The sequence below is a fragment of the Giraffa tippelskirchi genome, chromosome 7 (genome assembly GCF_054371585.1).
Source record: "Giraffa tippelskirchi isolate mGirTip1 chromosome 7, T2T-mGirTip1v1.2.pri, whole genome shotgun sequence".
In the NCBI taxonomy this organism is placed as follows: Eukaryota; Metazoa; Chordata; class Mammalia; order Artiodactyla; family Giraffidae; genus Giraffa; species Giraffa tippelskirchi.
The window spans coordinates 131,241,341-131,267,357 of record NC_137281.1 but is presented as its reverse complement, the minus strand read 5'-3'; the positions used below and the strand labels follow the sequence as shown (position 1 = coordinate 131,267,357).

The 26,017-nt window shown below is 35.0% G+C and overlaps 1 protein-coding gene across 1 annotated transcript; it reads right to left on the bottom strand.

Annotated features, from left to right (window-relative positions):
• Positions 1-26,017, bottom strand: ACTR10 (actin related protein 10). Its single transcript, XM_081509606.1, has 13 exons — positions 25,866-26,017; positions 22,573-22,645; positions 20,651-20,733; positions 18,781-18,889; positions 15,599-15,706; positions 13,749-13,816; positions 13,153-13,232; positions 8,811-8,846; positions 6,120-6,199; positions 5,969-6,042; positions 2,237-2,318; positions 1,167-1,368; positions 1-424 (listed from the first exon to the last, which is right to left on the bottom strand). Exons 1-13 carry the CDS (start codon positions 25,940-25,942, stop codon positions 243-245), a joined length of 1,254 nt encoding a protein of 417 aa, XP_081365732.1. The 5' UTR covers positions 25,943-26,017; the 3' UTR covers positions 1-242.

Sequence of the window (26,017 nt, the reverse complement as noted above, 5' to 3'; positions counted from 1 at the left end):
TGAAACTGCTTTAGTATATTTTATTGATATAAATACAACTAATTTCATAAGCATCAGCTACCATTCTACCATTACACAAGAGAAACCAGTCAAAATGATTAAATATTAATGTGACAAATAATTACAGAAATGCTTTCACTTCTACTAAAGTCTTCTCTAACAGCATTCTATATACTTTGTACAATTTGCTTCTAATTGATTAGATACTTGAAAAGAAGCAAAGCTGAATTTTAATCAAACTTTCATTTCTCAGTGGAAAATGCTCTCTTCATCAGAGGTGGCTGATTCTTCCCAACATCGAACATCATTTCTAAAGGTGGATTATTAAGAGAACACCAATCAGGTATACGGCCTGTCTGGTTATAATAATCCTTTGAGACTGAACGGCTCCCAAGTATGTCTTGCAGTGCTCCAAAAATAGCTCCTGTGTAGTAAAAAAAAAAAAAAAAAAGTATAGCTGATATGAAAACTTTTACTGGAAAGTTTTATGTACACATATATCCACTTCATTATATGACAAGAGAGAATGGGTAAAATTCAGTAAAGCATATTCACAGTCTTCAGATTAATTCCAGTTAAGCTGTTCTATATCCTATATTTTGAAAAACAGGGTAAGCCATAACTCTTGTGTTGAAAATAACTTAAATGGCCTAAACCAGATTATAGTGAAAATGATTAAGTGTTACTATGTTTAAATGCAGGTAGAGTAAGGTGGAAATATTTTCAACTCTGTACACAAAATAAATAATAATCTTAATTTTCTTAGCCAAAACTCTACACGTGGGATGACTTTAATTGGAGAGAAATTCATTTAAAAAAAATCAAAGTGCAAATGCCAAGAGAAAATAGATACATAATTCTGAAAATTAATAATTTAAGGACAAGTAAATGGTCAAAGAAAATTGATTAATTGTTCTATTAGTTAACTAAGTAGGCAATTTCTAATAACGAATCATCTATAACCATTAGTAATGTCATTCAGGAACCAATTACTATATAATCATTATTTTAAAAAATGAAATTCTTAGGAATTCCCTGGTGGTTTAGTGGTTAGGACTCTTCACTTTCACTTCTGGGGGTCTGGGTTCAATTCCTAATCAGGCAAGTAAGATTCTGCAAGCTGCAAGGTAAGGCCAGAACAAACAAACAAACAAAAAAATTCTTACCTCCCAGCCATGCTACACAATTAGCCTTTGCAGGTGGAGTATGAATCCGGAATGTCTTGGTGGCAAGCGTTTTTTTATATTTTGGTTTTTCTACCAAATACCTTATTTCTGCAAGTAGTCTGTGAAGGAAACCTGGCAACATAGACGTGCCACCTATGACTACCAAATTCTCTGCTAGCTGCTTCCTGGTGTCTATTGGGCACTGTTAGTAAAAAGAAAAAAAAAAAAGAATTAATTTTATAAATAATGCCTGGTTGAATTTAAGAAAATATACAGATTATTAGGTGATCATTTGTATCACAAAAAAGGGTCACAGCAAGGTTTCTTTAACAAGGGATTTTTTCATGTGACAAATATACCAGCATGATAATATTACCATGTACTTAAATAAATCCTAAAGATTTAAAAAGCTAATAGTGTAGAATTTTAAATTCCAGAGGGCATATAGTAGTAATATGGGAGTATTCTCATTTTCAGGGTAGAATGTCTGAGTTGAGCAAAGAACATAATCAGAAATAACTTTTCATGGAAACCTAATTTTTTGAAGGTACTATTTCCATATCCAGAGTCAGCTGTCAACAGGTAAGATAACATTCTTAGAAAAATTGTTTCCACAACAGTTCTCTCTAAGCATCAGGAATGTTAAAGTCCTTCACTGATGTTATGATTTTCAAAAGAGTCCCCAAGTAGACTGGGAGAAGTAGATAATATCTCCCAAAGTATTTTACAGGAGTTCTATGGCTCCACAGTCATTACATAAAAGAGCCATGTATACCCTGTGGAATGAAAAGCTTAATACCACACAAACGTGCACGTGAAGAAACAGTTAAGTACAAAATAAAAATCCGGTATTGTTATCATGGAAAAGAATGCATGATACATCTATAGCACAAACTACCCTGGGTTTGAAATGCTGTTGGTACCATATCTCAGTGCTAAAGTAAAACTCAGTAAAACTTCACATAAAAGATAAAATGTAACCAATGGCTCAAATTAAAAATACAGATTTTAAAAAATTCTTTATAAAGGACTGTAGTCATAAAAAGAAACCATTTACAAAATAAAAATACCTGCATAAGGGAATCCAATATTAAAGTGGCAACCGATTTCTCTTCATTATCTTGCTCAAAAAGGATTTCCACGACAGAATCTCTAATGAGATTAAGAACAGAGAGTGTTTTGTTGGCATCACATAACACAACCCAGTACAATAGGTCTACAGACATGTTTTTAAGTACCAGTACTATGTGAATGTAGAGTAATGATTAGAACACAAGGTGTCTGCATTTGTAAATGAGAAGAATAACAGTAGTTGCCTCACAGGTGTTGCAATGAAGATTCAATACTTAATAGAACAGTGCCTGGCATGTACGAGGTATGCCCTAAGTACCAGCTATAACTATCACTATGTATAGATTTTGGGGGCTTCCCTAGGGGCTCAAACAGTAGAGTCTGCCTGCAATGCAGGAGACCCCAGTTTAATCCCTGGGTTCAGAAGAGCCACTGAAGAAGGGAATGACAACCTACACCAGTTTTCTTGCCTGGAGAATTCCATGAACAGAGGAGCCTGGAAGGCTATATAGTCCATGGGGTGGCACAGAGTTGAACATGACTGAGCAACTGACACACACATGTATAGATTTACATATATATTTTCCACCTGAAACCTAATAACAAAAAAGGAGTGAAAGTCTGTAAAAATTAATGGAATTCAACAAACAGATCAATAGTGATACAACAGATTTAAAAACAAACAAGACCTTACCCAGCCAAAAGTATTTCTTTGTTGGTAAAAACAATACGTGGCAAAACTGGCTAGTTTCCTAATAAAATACTCATTTTCCTGTTCATTCTCAAATTAAAAGAACTCTATTTTTGGTAGCACAAGGAAAATCTTTGTTGTGATGGAATAGTTCTCTATCTTGATTGTGGTGGTGGCGAATGTAGAAACCTACATGTGATAAAATCACAGAACAATATATCCCATTGCACCAATGCTAATTTACTGGTTTTAATATTGTACTATGGTTATATAAGATGTATCCACTGGGAGAAACTCTGAGGAGTTACATGGGACCTATCTATATTACCTTTGCAACTTCCTGTGAATCTATAATTATTTGAAAATTAAAAAAAAGATAAGACTCCATTTTAAGCTGGATACAAAGCCCCTCCCTAGTTGAAATACTGTATTTAACAGCCTCTTTTGCAGCAGAATGTAGCTAAGCACCAGACAATGAGATGGAGGCAAAAGTGGTACGTGGGACTGGTGGAAAGTCTCCTTTACAAGGAGAGAAAGCACTTTTCTCTTTCCCTTCCTAGGACTGCATGCTTGGAAAACATATGTAGTAGCTAATTCCAGCAACCACCCTGGAACCCAAGAACAAGGGCTATGCCCCCAAAGATGATAGGTGGAAGGAAACTTGGGTCCCTGGTGGCAATTTTTATACCATCCTTGGACTATCTACCTCTGAACTTCTTTTAAGTGAGAGACAAATTCTATCATGTTGAAGCCAGTATTTTCAGGTTTGTATATCTGGTAACCAAACTGAACCCTAACCAATGCAATACAAAACTATACATATAAATATACATATAATGTTAACATAAAATTTGGACCATACTATGCATACTACTTTAAAGTTTTTTAAAAATCTTTTTCAAAACATAAAATTCTCTTCCTGATATTCAACATACTTGCTAATTGTCCATTTCATGAGTACAGGATACTGAGGCCTAAGTATGCTGAACACTCATTCACTCATAGTTAGCCACCTGCCTCTAGGCCTGCACACTTTTGCTTCTACCAGTTGAGCTGAATACTTACAAAACATCAGTTTTCTTTTTCCAAATCTTTGTCAGTTAATGTGATATTGAAAAGACATAATTTTACAAGTAGTACTTAAGAAATGAGAGCTTCCCAGGTGGCTCAGTGGTAAAGAATTCACATGCCAATGCAGAGACACAAGTTCTCTCCCTGGTCAGGAAGATCCCCTGGAGAAAGAAATGACAACCCACTCCAGTATTCTTGCCTGGGAAATTCCACAGACAGAGGAGCCTGGTGGGTTACAGTCCATGGAGTCACAAAGAGTTGGACACGACTGGGTGACTAAGCATGCACACACTTAAGCAATGAAATAGTAGGGTAGAAAATAAACACTTATTTTCTTCATTTCTTATTTTGGACTCCAGTAAACAATCAGGAGAAATTTTAAAACAGTAAATTAGTGAATGTAATTTAAATAAGAGGTAAAATGATAAAAAGTTACTATCAAAGAGTATTACCTTCTCACTTTTTTGTCTCCCCAATCTACTATATTTAACATCTGTATGTTTATGTTCATCCTTTTAGTATCTCAACGTCTATGCTAATTATCTCAAAATCTTAACAGGATCTTCCATATTTATGTAATTCTTTTCTGTGCATCTTCTAATATTTTACAGATGAAACTTTTATAATATAAATTTCATATAGCTTGGGTATAAACAAAAATTACATTGTTACCAATATAATTATGTAAGTCCTTGGCAACTTACATTGCATCATCAGATTGAAAAATGAATAATAAAAAGGTGAATTACTAACTGGTTCTAAAGATTTAGTACCTTTGGAAGAATGCATTCTTTCTAACTAGACGGTATTTTAAAACAGCAATCAGCAAACTATGGCCTGCAAGTCAAACCCAGCCACTGTATGTTTTTGCAAATAAAGTTTTACTGGAATATAAGTCATGCTCACTCATTTACATACTCCCTAGATCTCCTGGAGGAGGAAATGGCAACCCACTCCACTATTCTTGCCTGGAAAGTCATTAAGGAGCCAAGTGGGCTACAGTCCATAAGGTTGCACAGAATCGGACGTGACTGAAAACACACACACACACACACACACACACACACACGGCTGATTTTGCACTCCAACTATAGAGCAGAGTAGTTGCAACAGAGACTACATGGCCCACAAAGCCTAAGGTATTTAGCATTTGGTCCTTTATAGAAAAAGTCAGGGCTTTCCTGGTGGCTCAGTGGTAAAGAACCTGCCTGCCAATGTAGGAGACATCAGTCGGATCTCTGGTCCAGGAAGATCCCATATGCTGCAGAGCTACTGAGCCTGTGCACTAGAGCTTGGGAGCCACAAATGCCAAGCCTACATATCACAACTACTGACGTCTATGCGCCCCAGAACTTGTGCTCTGCAACAAGAGAAGCTACCGCGTTGAGTACACTACAACTAGAGAGTAGCCCTCACGCACTGCAACTAGAGAAAAGCCCGCCCGGCAACAAACACTCAGCACAGTCAGAAATAAATAAAATTATTATTTTTTTAAAGTTTGATGAATCCTGTTTTAAAGTATCATACTTTATCCTCCAACTCAAAGAATGGCTAATTCTGAATTACTCTGAAGAACAGAAAAAAAAATTGTTTTTAAGTTTTAAAAAGTTGAATAATAAAAATAATGATGAAGTGTGTTAGTCACTCAGTTGTGTCCGACTCTTTTGCAACCCCATTGACTGTAGCTGGCCAGGCTCTTCTGTCCATGGGATTTTCCAGGAAAGAATAATGGAGTGAGTTGCCATTTCTTTCTCCAGGGGATCTTCCTGATCCAGGAATTGAACCTGGGTCTCCTGCATTGCAGGCAGATGCTTTACCATCTGAGCTACCAGGGAAGCCCCAATGATGAGTGATGAAGCTTAATGAAAACCACATAATTAGTAAGTTAATAATACTAAAGGCTTAAAAAATATTGAGGCCAAAAATTTATTTTAGTTCATTATTTCGCTTGTAAAAATTAAGGTCTAACCTGATTGATCCAAGGACATGTAAAATCTTCTCTCCATCTAATGGGTAGTCAACATTTGGGGGTGGTGAGGGACGCTGAAATATAAATATCACAGGCATAAGTATACAAAGTACAAACTGCAAAAAGAATCTTTATTTCTTTTTCAGCTTACCTCAGTATTCCCATCAATATTAAATTTTGCTGCCTGGATATTTAGTCCACGCTTCAGATCACTAACAAAGCAAGTGCGCACTTAAAAGAAAAGGAGACATCATTATGGTTTGTGATTGAGTCAATGTCCCAGTTAAAACAATTCTATTCAAGTAAACATGTTAATCATCTGTTCTTTCCGATTTTATAAACTAACTCTGTCTTTAGTTAGCTTACAATTTATTCACATCTAAAAAGCTTTTCATTCACCACAGAATCATAAGACATGTTCCATGTTCCTGCCACAAAGCCACATTAAAAAAAATCTTGGTTGCTCAGAACACAAAGCTAAATTTTGGCCTTAGCTGCAGTAACACTCTTTAGTTTGCACACTACATCACCTGTTTTTTTTCACTTTGAACATTTATTCTTTTAAATATTACTTCTGCTGCAAAGTACCTTTTATAATAAGTGGCTTCAAATTATTTTCATAAATAGGTAAGAAATAAAAAGTTTTTTCAAGTAGGGACAAAATTGACATTGAGAGCAAGAAATCTAATGATTTGGTTACTTACTTACAAAACATGTTGACATAAACATTATATTATACAAAATTCTTTACATTTACTAATTCAAAATATACTTGTTAAGAATCTAAAATATGCCAAGGACCTACTGTAAAGCACAAGGAACTATATTCAATATCTTGTAATAACCTATAATGAAAAAGATTCTGAAAAAGAAGATGCATAACTGGGGAGTTCCCTGGCAATCCAGTGGTTAAAACTCTGTGCTCCCAATGCAGGAGGCACAGGTTTGATCCCTGGTAGGGGAACTAAGATCCCACATGCCTCAGGGTGTGGCAAAAAAAAAGAAAAGAGAAAGAATATATATAACTGAATCAGTTTGCTGTTCCCTGAGATACTGTAAGTCAACTATACTTTAATTAAAAAAAAAAAGGAAATTACAATATGCTAATATGTTATACAGTAAGCTAGGTGCTCAAGTTACAACTTTAAGTCTTCATTAACTATTTAAGAAATGTAAATACTCAGATCCTCAACATCTTACATACTTAGCATATGAAGGTGGTGTTCTTTAAGGAAACTAAATTCACTGAATTTAAAATCCGAGAACAGATAAATTACACTTAAGGATTTTAAAATAATTGAAAAAAACTTAGGTATTACATAAGTAACATAATAAGTATGTAAGAGTAAGTGTACATATTGCATATTTGTTTTTAATATAAATGGGTTCCTACTACACATATTTTCCAGCAACATGCTTTTTTCTTTCATATATTATTGATACCCTTCCAAATCAATACATCTATCTCCTCCTTTTTAAGTTATATGGGTCCCACCTGGGGTACCCAATAAATAAATAAAAAGCCATATGGTAATCCGTATGATGAAGGCATCAAATTGCATTCAACATTCCCTCTTGCATAGGGTGCATATTTTTCAATTTTTATAAATATGCCAGAGTGCCTTCCAAAAAGGTTAGTTTTCAATTCTTACTATAGCAATATATTAATTTTCCTATAATCTCACAAACACTAAATGTCTTTCAAATTTTTGCCAATCTGATGTTTGCCTGGCCAATGGAAACTTCTTTTCACAAGCTGGAAGCTATATGGAAAGAAATATTCCAAGAAGTTATCAACTGTTACATTATGGAGAATAGGACTGGAAGAATGGAAGAGAAACTATTCGTTTCACTTGAGATATTTCCTCTATTACTTAAGCTTCTGCAAAAAGAATGAACAAATGACTGAAATTTTATAATAACTGAAGAGGTTTTAGATAATTATGCCACGTAAGTAAGCAATATAATGAAGAAGAAGATCCATTTTGCAGCCCTAGCTCTCACCTTACCTATTGTGTGACAATGAATAAATCATTTAATATCTCAAGGACCAAGTTGTACTAGAATATCTCCAGGTCCCACTTAATTCTAAAATTCATTATTGTCTAATTCTCTATTAAACATTCTAGATTATTAATTTTACAAAACACTTTTAGTAGTGAAGAACATTATAGTTTAACTGATTTCCTTTCAGTGAATCAAGATACCAGAAAACTCAATTTAAACATTATCATAAAAATATACTCTAGCAAAGGAGGAGTATTAATAATGTATCTTATTAAAGTGAATCTAATATACTTTACCCAACTGTAGAATTTCTAAAGTCAGTAAAATGACTTTTTTAACATTATAAAAATGCATTTAAAATACTAAAGTATATAAAAAAATGCTAAACAACATAAAATCAGCAGCTTTCATAAGCAGTATAATTGTTAATTCATACTGTGAAAACTACTGATTCCCTAGTAACTCGGTACACCCGATCACTGAGAAGTTTCTTTAATAGCACATTAAAAGTAATGCCAAAAGGGAATTCTCAGGAAGTTCAGTGGTTAGAACTCTGCACTCTCACTGCCGAGGGCTCAATCCCTGGTCAGGGAACTAAGACCCCACAAGCTGATGGTGTGGCCAAATTAAAAAAAAAATAATAATGCCAAAAGTTTCCACAAATCTGAAGAAAAACCAAAATTTTATATACATTATTCCACAGCATATATGCTAAGTAGTTTTAGATTACTGCATTATAAATTTAATACATTTTGTATCTGTATAAATACTTAAGAAAGATGCCCTCAAATGAATACTTAATGATGAAAGGAAAAAAAATAGGAACTTAGTTTACCTTTAATGTCCTCCAAGATACCTTCTGGAATTGAACCTAAAGCAGAAATTTTATTTACAACTATAGAACTTTAATAAGCAGAAACAGTCTATTACACTGCACTCACATTTCCATTTCAGCAAACTATTAAAAAGTACTATAATTTTTTTTTAAAAGACAAATAGAAAAATCAGATTTACTTTTAGGGAAGAAATGTCAGCATTCGAAGTCAAGCCAAAGCACAGAATGAGTGAGAAAGCCAAAAATGAGTGAGAAAGTACCTATTATATAGATTTAGATAATGTTTGGATATGTTATCATTGTTATGTAATTTTGTTGCCAATAAATCAAGTTTTCCAAGTCAGACTCAAAAATTTAGAATCTTTGAAACTCAGAATTTTTAACCCATTGTTAAATATGTAAAAACAGTCTCATTAATTTGTAAGAACAAATTATTTATGTCAAGGAAGACAGAAATTTATAGCTATAAAAGGAATCATAATTTAATAAGGGTAATCATGCACTTCTTCCATCTGGAGTTACATATCTTGTCAGTTACTGAAACTGAAAGAATTAAAATTAAAAACCACATCTTTAAGATGTTAAGCCATAATCTTTAAAAATTAATAAACTATTTAATCACACTTTTTTTGAGAGGGAGCAAAAAAATTTACCATTAGTAAATATGACTTTGGAATTATTATTTTACCTTTATTATATGGTCCTTTCCAAATTCTTTTGTGTTTCATAATACAGTAATAATGATATACATAAACTTTATAAATTAGTATAAACATAAGTATGTATTGCAGGTACATATTCAAAATTTTTTTACTGGTGAGGCCAGTGTGTGATCAAAAAGTTTGAAGACTCCTAATGTTAAATGTTAAAATTTATCCCATGGAGAATATAAAGATTTCCAAATCAATTTAAACCTGGCTATATATAGATGAGAGAAATGTAACTGGATTATAAAGAATGTACAAATTTAAGAGTAAGTGCTAAAAACTGTAACATTTCACATGTGCTAAACTCTCTCTAGGAATATTCAAATGAATTCCAACATGTGCCAAAGACATTTGGTAATGTGAAAAAGTTTTCTCTAGGCAACATGGAAGGCAAGCTTGAAAATAAAAGGCTTATTTTAGTTAGGAGTAGATGCTGACTTTGGGAGGGAGCTTCTCAATCTTAGCGGTTTAATCACAGCCATTTAAACACTGCAAATGAGGCATTCATTGCAGGCTCTGGCTTTGATAAGTCATATTTAAATTTCAACTAATTTAGAATAATAAGTATAATATTTTACATATAATTTACTTTTCAACTACACTTTTCAAATCAATGTATTTAGTCTTTGTAAGTTTTAAGTTAGTTTATTCATTCTTTTTTGAACAAGGTTCTAAATACTAAATAAAGAAATCACTTAAGGATACCCAAGTATATGTAGGACTTAGATCTAATCTTTGCCAAAACCGTGACAAGAAATATTTAAAATATATTTGCATTTCTGATCCTAAGTGGAAAGTAAAAGTGTTAGTCACATGGTTTTGTCTAACTCTCTGCAATCCCATGGACTGTAGCCCACCAGGCTCCTCTGTCCATGATTCTCCAGGTTAGAATACTAGAGTGGATAGCCACTCCCTTCTCCAGGGGAGCTTCCTGACCCAGAAGGAAACCTGAGTTTTCTACATTGCAGGCAGATTCTTTACTGTCTGGGCCATCAGGGGAGCCTCCCTTTTAAGTGAACCCTTTAGCAAACAGTGATATGATTTAATTCCTCAACTACTGGGAATATATGGCTAACTATGACAGAGTCAAGATTTTGGGGCATATGAGAAGGAAAGATTAGAATCAGACTTCATACAGTTGGTTAAGAAAAGGGTGTCCAACCTAGATGTCCATCAACAGATGAATGGATAAAGAAGTGTGGTACATATATACAATGGAATATTGCTCAGCCATAAAAAAAGAACAAATTTGAGTCAGTTCTAGAGAGCTAGATGAACCTAGAGCCTGTTATACAGAGGGAAGTAAGTCAAAAAGAGAAAAACACTACATATCAATGTGTATATATATATATATATATGGAATCTAGAAAAATGGTACTGATGAACTTATTTGCATGGCAGCAACGGAGAGGCAGACAAAGAGAATAGACTTGTAGATACAGCAGTGGAAGGAGAGGGTGGGACAAACTGAGAAGTAGCACTGATACATATACATCACCGAAATGTAAAACAGCCAGCCAGTGGGAATTTGCTGTATGACACAGGAAGCTCAAACCCAGTACTCTGTGACAACCTAGACGGGTGGGATGGGGTGGGGGTAGGAGAAAGGTTCAAGAGAGAGGGGAAATATGTATATCTATGGCTGATTCATGTTGATGTATGGCAGAAACCAACACAGCACTGTAAAGCAATTATCCTCCAATTAAAGATTTAAAAAAAAGAAAGAGAAACAGTGTCTAAGAACACACAGTTCAGAATTTTAAGGCAATGTTAAAGTCAATTTTAATGAAGACTTTTATTACAAATATCTTGGGGGACTCCCCTGGTATCCAGTGGTTAACACTCTGTGCTTTCACTGCAGGGGGATGGGTTCGTGTCCTTGGTTGGGGAACTAAGATCCCGCATGCCGTGAACCAAAAAGAAAAAAATCTTGGGATGCTACATTAAACTACACTAAAAAGGTAACAAAGTTTATCTGGAACGGATAAATAATAATCTGATCTACAGAATAAAGAATGCTATTATCTTAACTATCTACAGAACAACAGGAAACAATATATGTAAGGATGAAAGTCCTAACAACCTGCCCTTCTCTTTCCAACATTTATTCAATGTCCAGGCACTTGAAAAATATGTAAGACAGGGATTCTCAAAGTCTATTGACAGAAAAAGTGAAAATGTACTATAATTAATACTGCTGAGGGTGTAACAGAGAGGGGAGTGATTTATTCTGCTTAGGGAAATGAGGAAGGCTTCACAATTTAAATGACCTTTCTGTCAAGGAGAGAGATCAAAACCTCAAATAGGTAAAGAAAAACATTCCAGGTAAAGAAATAGTATAAATGAAGGCACAGTGTTGTGGAAGAACAATGGTGCCAGGACTATGGCCTGGAAGAGGTACGAAATTTACTGCAGCTGAAATAAGGTGCAAAAGGTTGAGTTTAGTAGTTAAAGCTAAAGCTAAGTTAAAGTTAAAAGGTAGAATAAAGTTGGATTGTGAAGAAACATGTGTATCAAATCGATAATTTGGATTTTAACCTGTGGGGACCAGCAAAAATTCTCAAGCAAAAGAACAATGCAATCAAACTAATTCTGTGAAAGTTATTCCTGGCAAGAGTATGAAATAGACTAAATGGGTCCTAAGAGTAGGTTCCAAGAAAGAAGCAATGAGGACCTAGTTTACAATGTCTTTGTTTTCAAATGTTCTGTGCTATGGAGGACAGAAAAAAAGAGACAAAAAACAGATTTCTGACAGAGAATTGAAAGGATTTATACACTAGTTTTCTAAAATGTGAGCTCAGAAAGAAATTATCTAACAATGATTTGTTAGAATGAATTCAGGGGAAGAGATAATGTGTTTACTTTTAGAAGCCTTAAGTTTGAGATGCCTAGAGGCATGTGTAGTTTCTATCTAAAATGAGCTGAAAATATGAAGTTTAGAAGAAGGGTCAGGCTCAGTGATACAGTTAAGAATCAACAGCATACAGATGTAGCTGAAGTTATGGGAACACATGAGATCACATTTAAAAAGCCAGTAGGAGAAAAAAAAGGAACAAAAAATGGATCACTAGAAGAACATCAGCAGGGAAAGAAAGAGCAGAGGTAAACTAAGAAGGAATAGTTGGAGAAATAAAAGAAAACCATAAAGGAAGAAAAGTCCTGAAAGCTAAGGGAAGAGCTAATATCAGGAGTATATGACAATCCAGATGCAAACTAGTACATATAGAATGGATAAATAACAAGGTCCTACTGTATAGCACAGGAAACTATATTCAATATCTTGTGATAAACCATAGTGAAGAATAATATGAAAAAGGATAAATATATATATGTATAACTGAGTCACTTTACTACACAGCAGAAATTAATATAACATTGTAAATCAACTATACTTCAACAAAAATTTTTTTAAAAAAGAGAGTATATGATAATCCATGATGTCAAAAGTTCTGGAAAGAAAGATTAAAATTTAACTACTAGATCTGGTGATTAACAACAGCTCAATAATGATCTTATAATTGGAGCCAGGACATCAGAGTGATGTGAGAAAATGAGAATAAGTATGCAATGTCGGGGGGGTGGGGGCAGAATGAGTTGAATGTAAACCACTCTTAAACAGATTAAAATGATTTTACCCATCACAGACGGAAGGCTCTGTTCTTTAGCAGCACCTGTGTCAACAGTACATTGTTCTAACAGTTGAGTTTCCAACTCCCTGAAGATGAAAAAAAAGTTACTGTAATTAAAATATTGCAATTGATATCCTTTTCCTATTTAATACTTTTACTTCATAACAGAACATGATGCTTTAAATAAAAGTGGTTTTACCCTTAAAAGATGAATATACTCAAGGTTAATAAAGTGAAGTTGCTCAGTCGTGTCCAACTCTATGCGACCCCATGGACTGTAGCCTACCAGGCTGCTCCGTCTATGGGATTTTCCAGGCAAGAGTACTGGAGTGGGTTGCCATTTCCTTCTCCAGGGGATCTTCCCAACCCAGGGATCGAACCCGGGTCTCCCGCATTGTAGGCAGACACTTTTACCGTCTGAGCCACCAGGGAAGTAAAGAATGCAATAAATAACAATGAATGTCCATATTACAAGTCTTCTATTGATCACTGTCAAAAAATTAGCATTTTTTGTTGTTGTTATTTTTTGTTTGTTTTTTATTTCTTTAACATCTGCTTTTTTGGCACAGGTGAAGCAACGTGCTAAATGCCAAGAAACTTACTTGTGAAGAGCTTTTCCTCCTAGGGGGAGCGCTCCCCAACAATTCAGTACTGGGATTCCTTCATATATCTATAAGGTAGTCAAGGATATTACTATTTGAGGAGATAAAAATGTGTTTCCCCCACCTCTGTACTACTATTCTACATCAGCTTGGCTGGCTAAATTCTTTAAGGAGTTACAGAAAAATCAAAGCGTCTTTTTTTCTTCTCCAAAGAAAATAGCTAAACATATACATACAAATACATGGTAAACAACACACGCAGAGAACTCATCTATTAGAGCTTGGGTGTCCAATAAAGTAGCCACTGTCCACATGTGGCTGTTGAGCACTTGAAATGTAGCTGGTCTGAACTATGATACAGTATAAGAAATTCCACAACAAATTTAGAAAACTGAGTAGTAAAAAAAAAAACAAACCCTGTAAAATATCCCATTATAATTTATTATGTTAATTATATATTTAAATGATGTTTTAAATATATTGGACTAAATAAAATACACTACTAATTTCATCTCCTTCATTTGTATTTGTAAAATTTGTAGCTCTTAGAAAAATTTTAAATTACATATGCCTCACATTATATTTTTGTTAGAGCTGAGAGGACAGTGAACAATACTGTACTATGGATTTGCTACCTTATTTTACATGTTGTTTTTCCTGATGTTTTATAAAGTACATTATTTATGAAAAGCAAAAAGTCTGTGGGTAGGAACACTGGCTTTGGAGAGTAACACGGGTTTGTATCTTGGCTGTACACTTCTATTAACTTGGGTCAGCCACCTATCTCAACTTTCAGCTTCTCATTTATATAATACTTTTTGTCACAGAGTTGTTATGAGACTTACACACAAAATACTTCCTATTTTAAAAAGCTATTGCCTAATTCAGTTCCTGAGGAGCTAATGATCCTTGACTTCCTTCCCAAGATTATTTCTTCTAATAAACACACATATAGATCTCAAAATTCCACGAGTTTTGCACTTACATACTTCAAATTCCTTTTCAAATGTAGCAAATATCTACTCTAATGTTTATAAGAAATATTTATACCTATGCTTAATTTATACCTACTTAAGTTCATTTAATGACTGGGAATGGACCAGTTTATAGTCAGTAATTTCATTTTGTAACAGCTCAAATTACTAGGGAGTTCTTCCCAATGGCAAATGATACAAAAACTATAGCACTTACTGTGCAAGTTATGTGCCAAGTTCTACACTAACTACTTTACACATATTATCTCACTCTAGTCACACAATGCCCCTATGAGGTGCAATTATTATAATTCCCATTTCACAGGTGAGGAAACTGGGGCTAAGGGGAGATTAAGCTACTTGCCCAACACCATACAAGTAGAAAGCTTAGCTGAGACTTAAACTTATGTATTCGATTCCAAACCCCAAACTCATAAACCCTATGCCATACTGTCCCCATGATAGCCTCAGGAAATTGAGAGAAAAAAAAAGGAATTTACTTTTCAACAGTGAGCCCTTCAGTTATTTGAAGGCAGATCTCATATTGTCATTAAGGTTTAATTCTTCTTGATTTAACTTTCTCATTTGTTTCCAATTACTCTTCATTTGACTTATCTTAAAACTTGACTATCCTATCCAACTTCTTTGATCCCAGGTCTGATCTCTGGAGTGTATACTGGGATCAAGCCATAATGACAATTTCTACAGAAAGTACATTTAAATCTCAAAATCCTGTGAATTTTTTCCACACATGTATGTCATATTTGTACATGATAATCCAAAATAGCTTGATGCAATAAAAACAATTTGTAATAAGCCTAATTATTTCAAACTAGACTAAAAACTGCAAAATTAGCTGGTTTACAAAAAAGATACAGGTAACACCAGGCTCTCTCTATATCCACAATCTAGGACCATGGCAGAGTTTATCCCAAGTGTAAGAAGAGCCATTAGATGACTTGGAGCAAGCAAGACAGAGGGAACCTAGAAAACAACAAAACCAGAATGAAAGTCAGTAGTTGAAGGTGTTTCCCTTATATTTCAAATATATTTGAAAAAATTCATAATTATGATACTTATTCAACCATTTTATAGCACTAAAGAATTAACTGATTTACTTGATTTCACACATAATCAAAATACACTGTAACACACAAAAACATTCTTTAAGTTCTATAAGTTGTTTCATTTTGAAATGACAATTATAAAGCATTTCTGTTAACTCAGTTCTCTCTCTTTTGGAGGAAAAACTGAAAACAATAAAGAGATGGTCCAGAAACATACATTCAAAGAAAATGCTAAATTTAAAAAATAAAGAAATGTCTTTATCATTATTTTCTTTTTGCCCAGCCTGTGCACACGGGTTGTGTGAAGCACTAATTGATTTTAGTAATTTTTTTTCTTGATTTCTTTTATTTTTTTAAATTAATTTATTTATTTTAGTTGGAAGCTAATTATTTTACAATACTGTAGTGGTTTTTGCCATACATTGACATAAATCAGCCATGGGTGTACATGTGTTCCCCATCCTATTTCTCTGTTTCTATCTATATCAGATAAGAACACTAACATAAACACAACTCAAATGATGATAAAGACATCTCTTTATTTTTTAAATTTAGCATTTTCTTTGAATCTATGTTTCTGGACCATCTCTTTATTGTTTTCAGTTTTTCCTCCAAAAGAGAGAGAACTGAGTTAATAGAAATGCTTTATAATTGTCATTTCAAAATGAAACAACTTACAGAACTTAAAGAATGTTTTTGCGTATTACAGTATATTTTGATTATGTGTGAATTCAAGTAAATCAGTTAATTCTTTATTTAGTGCTATAAAATGGTTGAAATAGAAATACAGAAAAAGAATTCTTGACTGTCCTTACTCACAAAGTTTATAATATGAATTATATATTTTTTTATTTTTTTATAAATTTATTTATTTTAGTTGGGGGCTAATTACTTTACAATATTGTAATAGTTTTTGCCATACATTGACATGAATCAGCCATGGGTTTACATGTGTTCCCCTTCCTGGACCCCCCACCCACCTCCCTCCCCATCCCATCCCTCTGGGTCATCCCATTGCCCCGGCCCTGAGCCCTTGTCTCATGCATCGAACATGGAATGGTGTTCTGTTTCACATATGATAATATACATGTTTCAATGCTATTCTCCCAGAACGTCCCACCCTCACCTTCTCCCTCAGAGTCCATAAAATTGTTCTATGCATCTGTGTCTCTTATTCTGTCTCGCATATAGGGTTATCGTTACCATCTTTCAAATTCCATATATATGCATTAGTATACTGTATTGTTGTTTTTCTTTCTGGCTTACTTCACTCTGTATAATGGGCTCCAGTTTCATCCATCTCAGTAGAACCGATTCAAATGTATTTTTTTTAATGGCTGAGTAATATTCCATTGTGTATATGTACCACAGCTTCCTTATCCATTCGTCTGCTGATGGACATCTAGGTTGCTTCCATGTCCTGGCTATTGTAAACAGTGCTGCGATGAACATTGGGGTACACGCGTCTCTTTCAATTCTGGTTTCCTCGGTGTATATGCCCAGCAGTGGGATTGCTGGGTCATATGGCAGTTCTATTCCCAGTTTTTTAAGGAATCTCCACACTGTTCTCCATAGTGGCTGTACTAGTTTGCATTCCCACCAACAGTGTAAGAGGGTTCCCTTTTCTCCACACCCTCTCCAGCATTTATTGCTTGTAGACTTTTGGATAGCAGCTATTCTGACTGGTGTGAAATGATACCTCATTGTGGTTTTGATTTGCATTTCTCTAATAATGAGTGATGTTGAGCATCTTTTCATGTGTTTGTTAGCCATCTGTATGTCTTCTTTGGAGAAATGTCTGAATTATATTTTTTAAATGTTATAATATAGTAGTTAAAAATAAAAGTGAAGAACTACAAAAATCCTTAGTTCTAAGTGACACTTTTCAGTGAAAATCCTGCCAAATCTAACACCCTCAATATCAGATAAATATTCAATCAAAATATGGAAGTCCATCATAATCAAATGGCAAACAAAATAATGGATATATTTCCCTTGCCCAAGTACAGCAGATATTCTGGCAATATACCAGATAAAAACACTAACATAAACAAAATTCAAATGCTAAGTTCCAGTAAAAATACAGAAAATCATCTATTTTATTAAGATAAGAGCTGAAGTAACTTACTATGTTTTGCATTCTCTCTACTGCAAACCAAATTCCTGAATTAGTGACATCAGTTAAGTACAGGAGGGTATGTAACCTGTTTCTCTGTATCTGTTCTACTAAATTATAACTTAGAAAAATTAACTGCCCTTATCTCATAAATAAATTGTGATTTTTGATATATTTTGTGTTCAGTAGAATGTATGAAAATTACATTTATATGTGCTCAATTTCTTATATATTGTACACATTTTATACACTCTTGCTAAAAAACTTTATATTTCCAAGGCAGAGATTTTTAAAATGTTAAATAATAAAGATTTTGGCCTACTATGAAATGTAATCATCTTATGTCATAATTTTGGTCTTTAAAATAATCTTACTTAACTCATATAAAATGATAGTTATGAATAATATCACTAATATCAAGATCTAAGAGTCATTCCTGGCATTGTCCACTTAGTCTATGGGAGACATTATTTGAATACTTCATTTAATAGGAATTTAAAGCCTGTAAAATGAAAATGAAAGAGCTGGAAAATTTAGAACAGTCAGCATACCTAAAAAATGAAAACTAGAGAGATCTGGAAGAAAAACATCATAAACTTCACCAAAGAAGTTTTCATTTCAGGGAAAAAAAAAAAACTCAAACTTAAAACCTGTAGTAAAATAAGTAAGAGAAAGAGCAATAAATAGGAATCTTCAGTTATCCAATTATCTAAGTATTAGATAAAATGCTAATTATGCATGAAATAACCATACAAAGAAAACAGATGGTCAGTTTATTTTGTCATCCAATTCCTCTTTTCAACGAAGGAAATAAAATAAGGACCTTTTAGTTTAAGCTTTGAGTACCTACTAAAAACAACATAAAAAACAGGTACCTCAAAATACTTGAAAAGAACACGAGTGAGTGTCTCTCTGAAGTGGGAAGGACATAATACAGACTCGATAACCACAACTCTGCGGTCTCTGGGATTCACCAATAGATGCCTGAAAAGTGACAGTTTTTAACAGTTTTGAAAGTTTGTATTTTTGCACATAATGCAATTTGTTAAGGTTAAAGAAACTGTACCAACTTCACTTAAGAAGCTTTATAACAAAAAGACATCTTCATTTTATGATCCACGAAAGACAACGTTTATCGCTAAATATTTTCATGTTATAAAATTTTTTATTCAATTTTTAAAGGTTATTTTCCATTTACAGTTATTACAAAATATTGGCTATATTCCCTATGTTGTACAGTATAACCTTGAGCCTATCATACACCCAAAAGTTTGTGCCTTTAGTTTGTTCTCTGTGTCTGTGAGTCTGCTTCTTTTTTGTTATATTCACTAGTTTGTTGTATTTTTTAGATTCCACAAAGAAGTGATAATATGTAACATTCGTCTTTCTGTCTGACTTACTTCACTTTGCATGTGTTAGTCACTCGGTCATGTCTGACTCTATGTGACCCCATGCACCATAGCCCCCCAGGCTCCTCGGTCCATGGAATTCTCCAGGCAAGAATACTGGAGTGGGCAGCCATTCCCTTCTCCAGGGGATCTTCTTGACCCAAGGATCAAACGCAGGTTTCCTGCATTGCAGGCAGATTCTTTACTGTCTGAGCCACCAGGGAAGCCCTCACTTGGCATTGTGCCATTCAAATCCATCCATATTGCTACAAATAGCAAAATTTCATTCTTTTTCATGGCTGAGAAGTATTCTACTGTATATATCAATATATATGTCACAGAAAGACAACATTTTTGATCTCTTATTATATGCCATGCACTGTGGTCAGGAAATTTACATCTATTAATTCATTTATCTCAGAAAACAAAAACTACAGCCTATTATGAATACTAACTTGAGTAATTTAAAAAGATATTTTCTTTTTTTAAGCTACAAAAGTAGTATACACTCACAAGACTCCAAATATTATAAGAGTTTATAACTTGGAAAGTACAAAAATATCTTATACCTCTTGTCACCAGAAACTATTACTAATCAGTTCAGTTCAGTTCAGTTCAGTTCAGTCGCTTAGTCACGTCCAACTCTTTGCGACCCCATGAATTGCAGCACGCCAGGCCTCTCTGTCCATCACCAACTCCCGGAGTCTACCCAAACCCATGTCCATCGAGTTGGTGATGCCACCCAACCATCTCATCTCTGTCGTCCCCTTCTCCTCCTGCCCCCAATCCTACCCAGCATTAGGGTCTTTTCCAATATATTTTCATTACTGTGTGTTGTTGTTGTTTAGTTGCTAAGTCATGTCTGACCCTTGCAACCCCATGGTCTGTAGCCCTCCAGGATCTTCTATCCATGGGATTTCCCAGGCAAGAATACTGAAGTGGGTTGCCATTTCCTTCTCCATCATTACTGTGTATGTATATGCATACATTTTAACAGAAATATTCATCCCATAGATGCTGTTCTACAAGATTTTAATTAACAGAATATCTAAGACATTTCTGTATCAGTACATATGGATATAAAACTTTGACAATACAGCGTTTCACTATATAGATGTATTAATACAGTAATTAAATTATCCAATCCCCTTTACTAATGGACATAGTATTTCCTTATGCTTGCCAGTTTTCTGGTCTTCAAATATGCTTTTGAAAAGATTGAAAACAGAAAAGTTAAAATGGCAATTGGAAATTAACCTTTTATTTTACATTAGAAATAATATGACCAAATATCACTATTATGGGCACTAGGAAAAGCTGGGGGGTGGCGGTCAAGGAAAACACAATTGCATTTTACCTGAAATACAGTATATGGATGAATTCCTTTAGGTAGGAATATAGTTCTTCTGTATTGATGTTATATTGTACAACTTTGATAGGCTATAAAAAATTAAAATGATTTATTAATTTACAGTAATAAAATAAACTCAAATTAAACATGCTAATTTATTTTACAAATGGATTTTCTGGTAATAAATCAAAAGCAATTTGTATTTAGAATAGATGCAAATATTAAAAATAGATTAATCACTTAAATTAGAAATCTTTAAGAACTGGCAGACCAAGATGACAAAACACTTTGGTTTACAGAATAAGTCTGTACACACAGTGAGTAAAGACCAGAGCTCATTACATTTTTCTTTCATCTGACATTATTCTGGCATCATCAGTAAAAAGCAGCATCAACTAAAAAGCATCAAAGGCTTCATCAAATACTCCAGACTTGGTTCAGTTCCTGTTATTTAGTCCCAAAGCACTGACACTTGTCCTTTTGTAGTATCACTCCACTTGATATATTCTCTTTTAGTTGGTATAGGGACAGTCCCAAAGTAAATCAGCTCATAAATATGTGTGGTAAAATAAAAACATGCACCATTAGCACTAAAGCAAACACTACCAAACCAGGGTGCTAAGTCGACACTAATACATCACAAGGGCTAATACACTAACACATTCACTGCATCCTGCTCCAACTTGTGCTTTTATGAAAACAAGTATGCTCATATTTGTTAAATAAGGGAATAATGTCTATATAATAAGGAAGGTTGTACAGCTCATATTAGGCAAGAGGAGCTGAAATGATAATAGCAGAGTTATAACTTTCACCAAGGTAAAGAGTCATCAACTCAGTGGTCACGGAAATGGGCATTCTTTCAGATTTACTTTTAAAAAGTTTAAATGATCCAGTGTACCAGGGGCTACCATACCAAAGTGAACCCTTTCAAGACCTTTTATTGGGCTGCATTTCTTCCTGGTCTCACCTTAACAATAGCTCAAGAGGCTCAGAGCTCACTTCTGTATCTTCATTGTCTCAGCACCCATCAACCAACAGTTTCAACTATTTCATTTTATTTTAAATATCCCCAAGAGAGCCTTCAGCTCAGTTGCATCTTAAAGTTATTCCAATTTTTTCCTGAGGTATTAATTTTTGTTTTTGCTAGGGCTCGGAAGACAAAGTTACATGGGTTTTAAATTATCTGCTCCAACCCTATTTTCCCCCAAAACCTGTCTTTGTTTGCAATCAAAGAGAGGTTTTTCAGGAATGCAAATATTGAGTTATGGTAGAAATATCTGTATTTGATTTTAACAAGCAAATTTTATGGCATGCAAAATTATTCTTTCTATTGTTCTACAATTCCTAATCTGCAAAATTAACTTTGGCAAGAAAGTTTCTTTTAAAAAATGTGTTTTTCACAGGTCTATTGAATTACAGATAAAGAAATGAGAATCTGGCTCTATTTTTGAACAGGGTAAGAATAAAATGATTCTATAATTACATTACAAGGCTCATGCAATTATTTTACTAAGTTTAAAAACTTTCTCTTAATGTTATATAATTATATTTATATCCAAGTTGTATAGAAAAAGCAGATCTATAGAGACAGAAACAACATCCATGGTGGGGTGGAAATGAGGATCAACTATAAACAGGCATTAGAAATCTTATTAGAATGATAAAAATGTTCTAAAACTGAACTGTGGTGATGGCTGCATAACTTGATATATTTACCAAAAATCACTGAATTGCACACTTAAAGTAGGTTAATTTTATGGTGTGTAAAATTAAACCTAAATAATCATAAACGTTTTCTTAGGTTATAGTCTAAGCTATACATTTAGCACTGTAGCACCATTCTAATCAATCTTATTTAAAGTCACATTTAAAAATATTTTACAGTACAGCATTTATTTTGCTAATTTGTTTAAAAAAAAAAATACCTTAGGCATGCCAGCTTTTTTTATCACACTGGGAATTATACATCTTGGACCAGTTTCTCCAGCAAATCCACACCTGCAAATAAAATAGAAAACTGATACATTCAACTATTTTAACATTGTTTCTATATATTTGTCCCAGAAACAAGGTTTTCTGTGCTTTTTCAAAGCAGTGGTCACAAAAACATCTAGAAACATCTCTGATGTATTCAAAGGGGCAAAAAAACTAAGGAAAAGTTAATATCACCTATTGTCGTGTCCTACTCTTTGCGACCCCATGGACGTCCATGGAATTCTCTAGGCCAGAATACTGGAGTGAGTAGCTTTTCCCTTCTCCAGGGGATTTTCCCAACTCAGGGATCAAACCCAGGTCTCCGGTATTATAGGTGGATTCTTTACCAGTTGAGCCAGAAGGGAAGACCTAGAACACTGGAGTGGGTAGCCTATCCCTTCTCCAGCAGACCTTCCCGACCCAGGAATCAAACTGGGGCCTCCTGCATTGCAGGCAGATTCTTTACCAACTGAGCTATCAGGGAAGCCCATTCATAAATAAACTAAAGGTAAAAAAATAAAATCACTTTGAATTAGTACTAGTGAAATAAACCAGTGTATTATTTTACGGTAGCATTTACTTTTCAGTTTTTAACTTTATTTGAATTTTAGGTAACACATCTCTACAGCTATGAGTCTATACTCCAGTTTCTGATTTCATTCCTATAGTTCATGTTACTTATAATTCCATCATCCTAATATTATTAATTTCCATACTGAAGTTTCCTTTGGTCTATTTTTAAAACTATGCATATATGACATAATTATAATCACACTGTTCATATAGCATGAATTCATAAAATAAGCTTCTGCCCAAACTATTAGTTATCACCATCATCATTTTTTAAATTGCATAAAATATTTCATCCTTTTTTAAAAAAAATATTTTCCAGCATTTATGCTGGAGAGGGTGTGGAGAAAAGGGAACCCTCTTACACTGTTGGTGGGAATGCAAACTAGTACAGCCACTACGGAGAACAGTGTGGAGATTCCTTAAAAAACTGGGAATAGAACTGCCATATGACCCAGCAATCCCACTGCTGGGCATATACACCGAGGAAACCAGAATTGAAAGAGACGCGTGTACCCCAATGTTCATCGCAGCACTGTTTACAATAGCCAGGACATGGAAGCAACCTAGATGTCCATCAGCAGACGAATGGATAAGGAAGCTGTGGTACATATACACAATGGAATATTACTCAGCCATTAAAAAAAAATACATTTGAATCGGTTCTACTGAGATGGATGAAACTGGAGCCCATTATACAGAGTGACATAAGCCAGAAAGAAAAACAACAATACAGTATACTAATGCATATATATGGAATTTGAAAGATGGTAACGATAACCCTATATGCGAGACAGAATAAGAGACACAGATGCACAGAACAATTTTATGGACTCTGAGGGAGAAGGTGAGGGTGGGACGTTCTGGGAGAATAGCATTGAAACATGTATATTATCATATGTGAAACAGAACACCATTCCATGTTCGATGCATGAGACAAGGGCTCAGGGCCGGGGCAATGGGATGACCCAGAGGGATGGGATTGGGAGGGAGGTGGGTGGGGGGTCCAGGAAGGGGAACACATGTAAACCCATGGCTGATTCATGTCAATGTATGGCAAAAACTATTACAATATTGTAAAGTAATTAGCCCCCAACTAAAATAAATAAATTTATATAAAAAAAATAAAAAAAAAATATTTTCCTTTCTTGATTATTTAAGTATTTCCATTTCTGTTTCCCATAAAACAAAACTTTGCTAAAAATGCTGTTAAATCAGTGAGTTCAGTCTCAATATTATCTCTTTTTGTCCTGTCTGGTTTTCAGTACTCATCTTCTCCTATTCCCAAATAGCTTTCTCCATTTTCTTTTAGTTACACCCCCATGTTTACCTATATCAGTCCTCCTCAAACTCCAGGATGTAACCCACTGGCTGGATGCAAAAACCCATCTCATCACCTTCCTGTTGTCTTTGTCAATAACCATCCTCCTATATACTAGAATTCCACTTCTCATTTCCTCAACATACCTAAAGTAATTATCTGTGGGTGTCAGCCTCAAGATACTTAATATGCTATTAAAATAAACCTTTAAAATAAATTTAACAATGCATATGTGGGAAAATCTTGCATAGAACAGTAAGAGAATATCATGAACCAAGAACTATGTTTAATCCAATTATGGAGTACCTGATGTCCAATTCTTTTCCGGTTTTTTTTTTTTTTTTTTTTGGCCATGCTTGGTAGCTCATGGGATCTTAGTTTCCCAGCCAGAGATCCAACCCAGGCCCTTGGTGAAAGAACCAACAACTAACCACTGGACTGTGAGGGAGTTTCCTCCAATTTCTTAAACAGGCTCTTCTGACCACTTGTTCAACAAATAGTTATTAAACGCACACTGTATGTCAGGCACTTTTCAGGGATATACAAAATTTTTTCAAATAGTTTCCATTATATACATGCAATTCTGGCTGTCACGTTCCTTTTTTCTTGGGCCCAGTGCAAGAGTTCTCAATCTGGAGTCCACAGACCACTGCGATGGTCCACCAGGCCCTGAAATTGTGTTCAAGTATTTTAAGGTTTGTGTATTTGTGGCTTTCTTTCGGTCATCAATAGGATTTATGTCATCCAAAAGGCTGAGAATCACTAATCTAGTGTTTACAAGTTGCCTTTTAAAATATGGTAAATTTCCTAACCTAAAAGCTGTGGGGGGGGGGTGTACAACAAAGGATCTCTAGTATCTACAGGGTTTCAGATCGTTACGCATTCAGTCTTCCCAATTCGACTTCCCACTCTTGGGAAGCAAAATACATTTGAATTTCCAGCACCAATAGCATCTCTGTTCAATAAATGTTTAATAATGGAGGCCGTCATCAAGCATTACAGTTCGGCTGCCACCTAAGGAGATAAAACTAGAATAAGCGGGGCCTAGGTTATCGCTGTCATCCCCTTCATAGATGACCCCAAAGGGTCCGTTCAGTTTGGGGGTGACGACAGGGGCGGCAGTGAAGGCAGTTCTCTCGAAGCCTCTTGGGCCTCTCTAGGAGTCAGAACCAGACCGCCCCACCAGATCCCCGGGATTCTCATCGCCCACGGTGCAGGTAACAGGGGTCGTCACTTGCGGAGGTCCCGAGGGCGAAGTGGAGGCTTAAACAGCCGCCCCCGAGACTGCGATGAGGACCCGGGCTGGGCCTGGGGCTCGGCTACCCGCCCTCCCTCCCGGACGCGGTCACTCACTTGGTAAAGGCCTCTCCCAAGTCTATCACGACCGCTGTTTTCTCCCCGCCGCTTCCCAGGCCCTCGTACAGCGGCATGGTAGCAAACAGGCCGGTATACACCCGGAGACCACCGACCCGGCAGCCGCCCGATCTCTGCGCTCGGGGGGCGGG

Bases quoted from the DNA above. Each gene is read 5' to 3' on its own strand.
- ACTR10 (XM_081509606.1), bottom strand. From the start codon at position 25,942: ATGCCGCTGTACGAGGGCCTGGGAAGCGGCGGGGAGAAAACAGCGGTC. The intron at 6,200-8,810 runs GTAAACTAAGTT...TTTTCTTTTAAG, and splicing joins TATCTTGGAGGACATTAAAG to TGCGCACTTGCTTTGTTAGT. The intron at 2,319-5,968 runs GTTAGACCTTAA...TAATCTCATTAG, and splicing joins CATGTCCTTGGATCAATCAG to AGATTCTGTCGTGGAAATCC.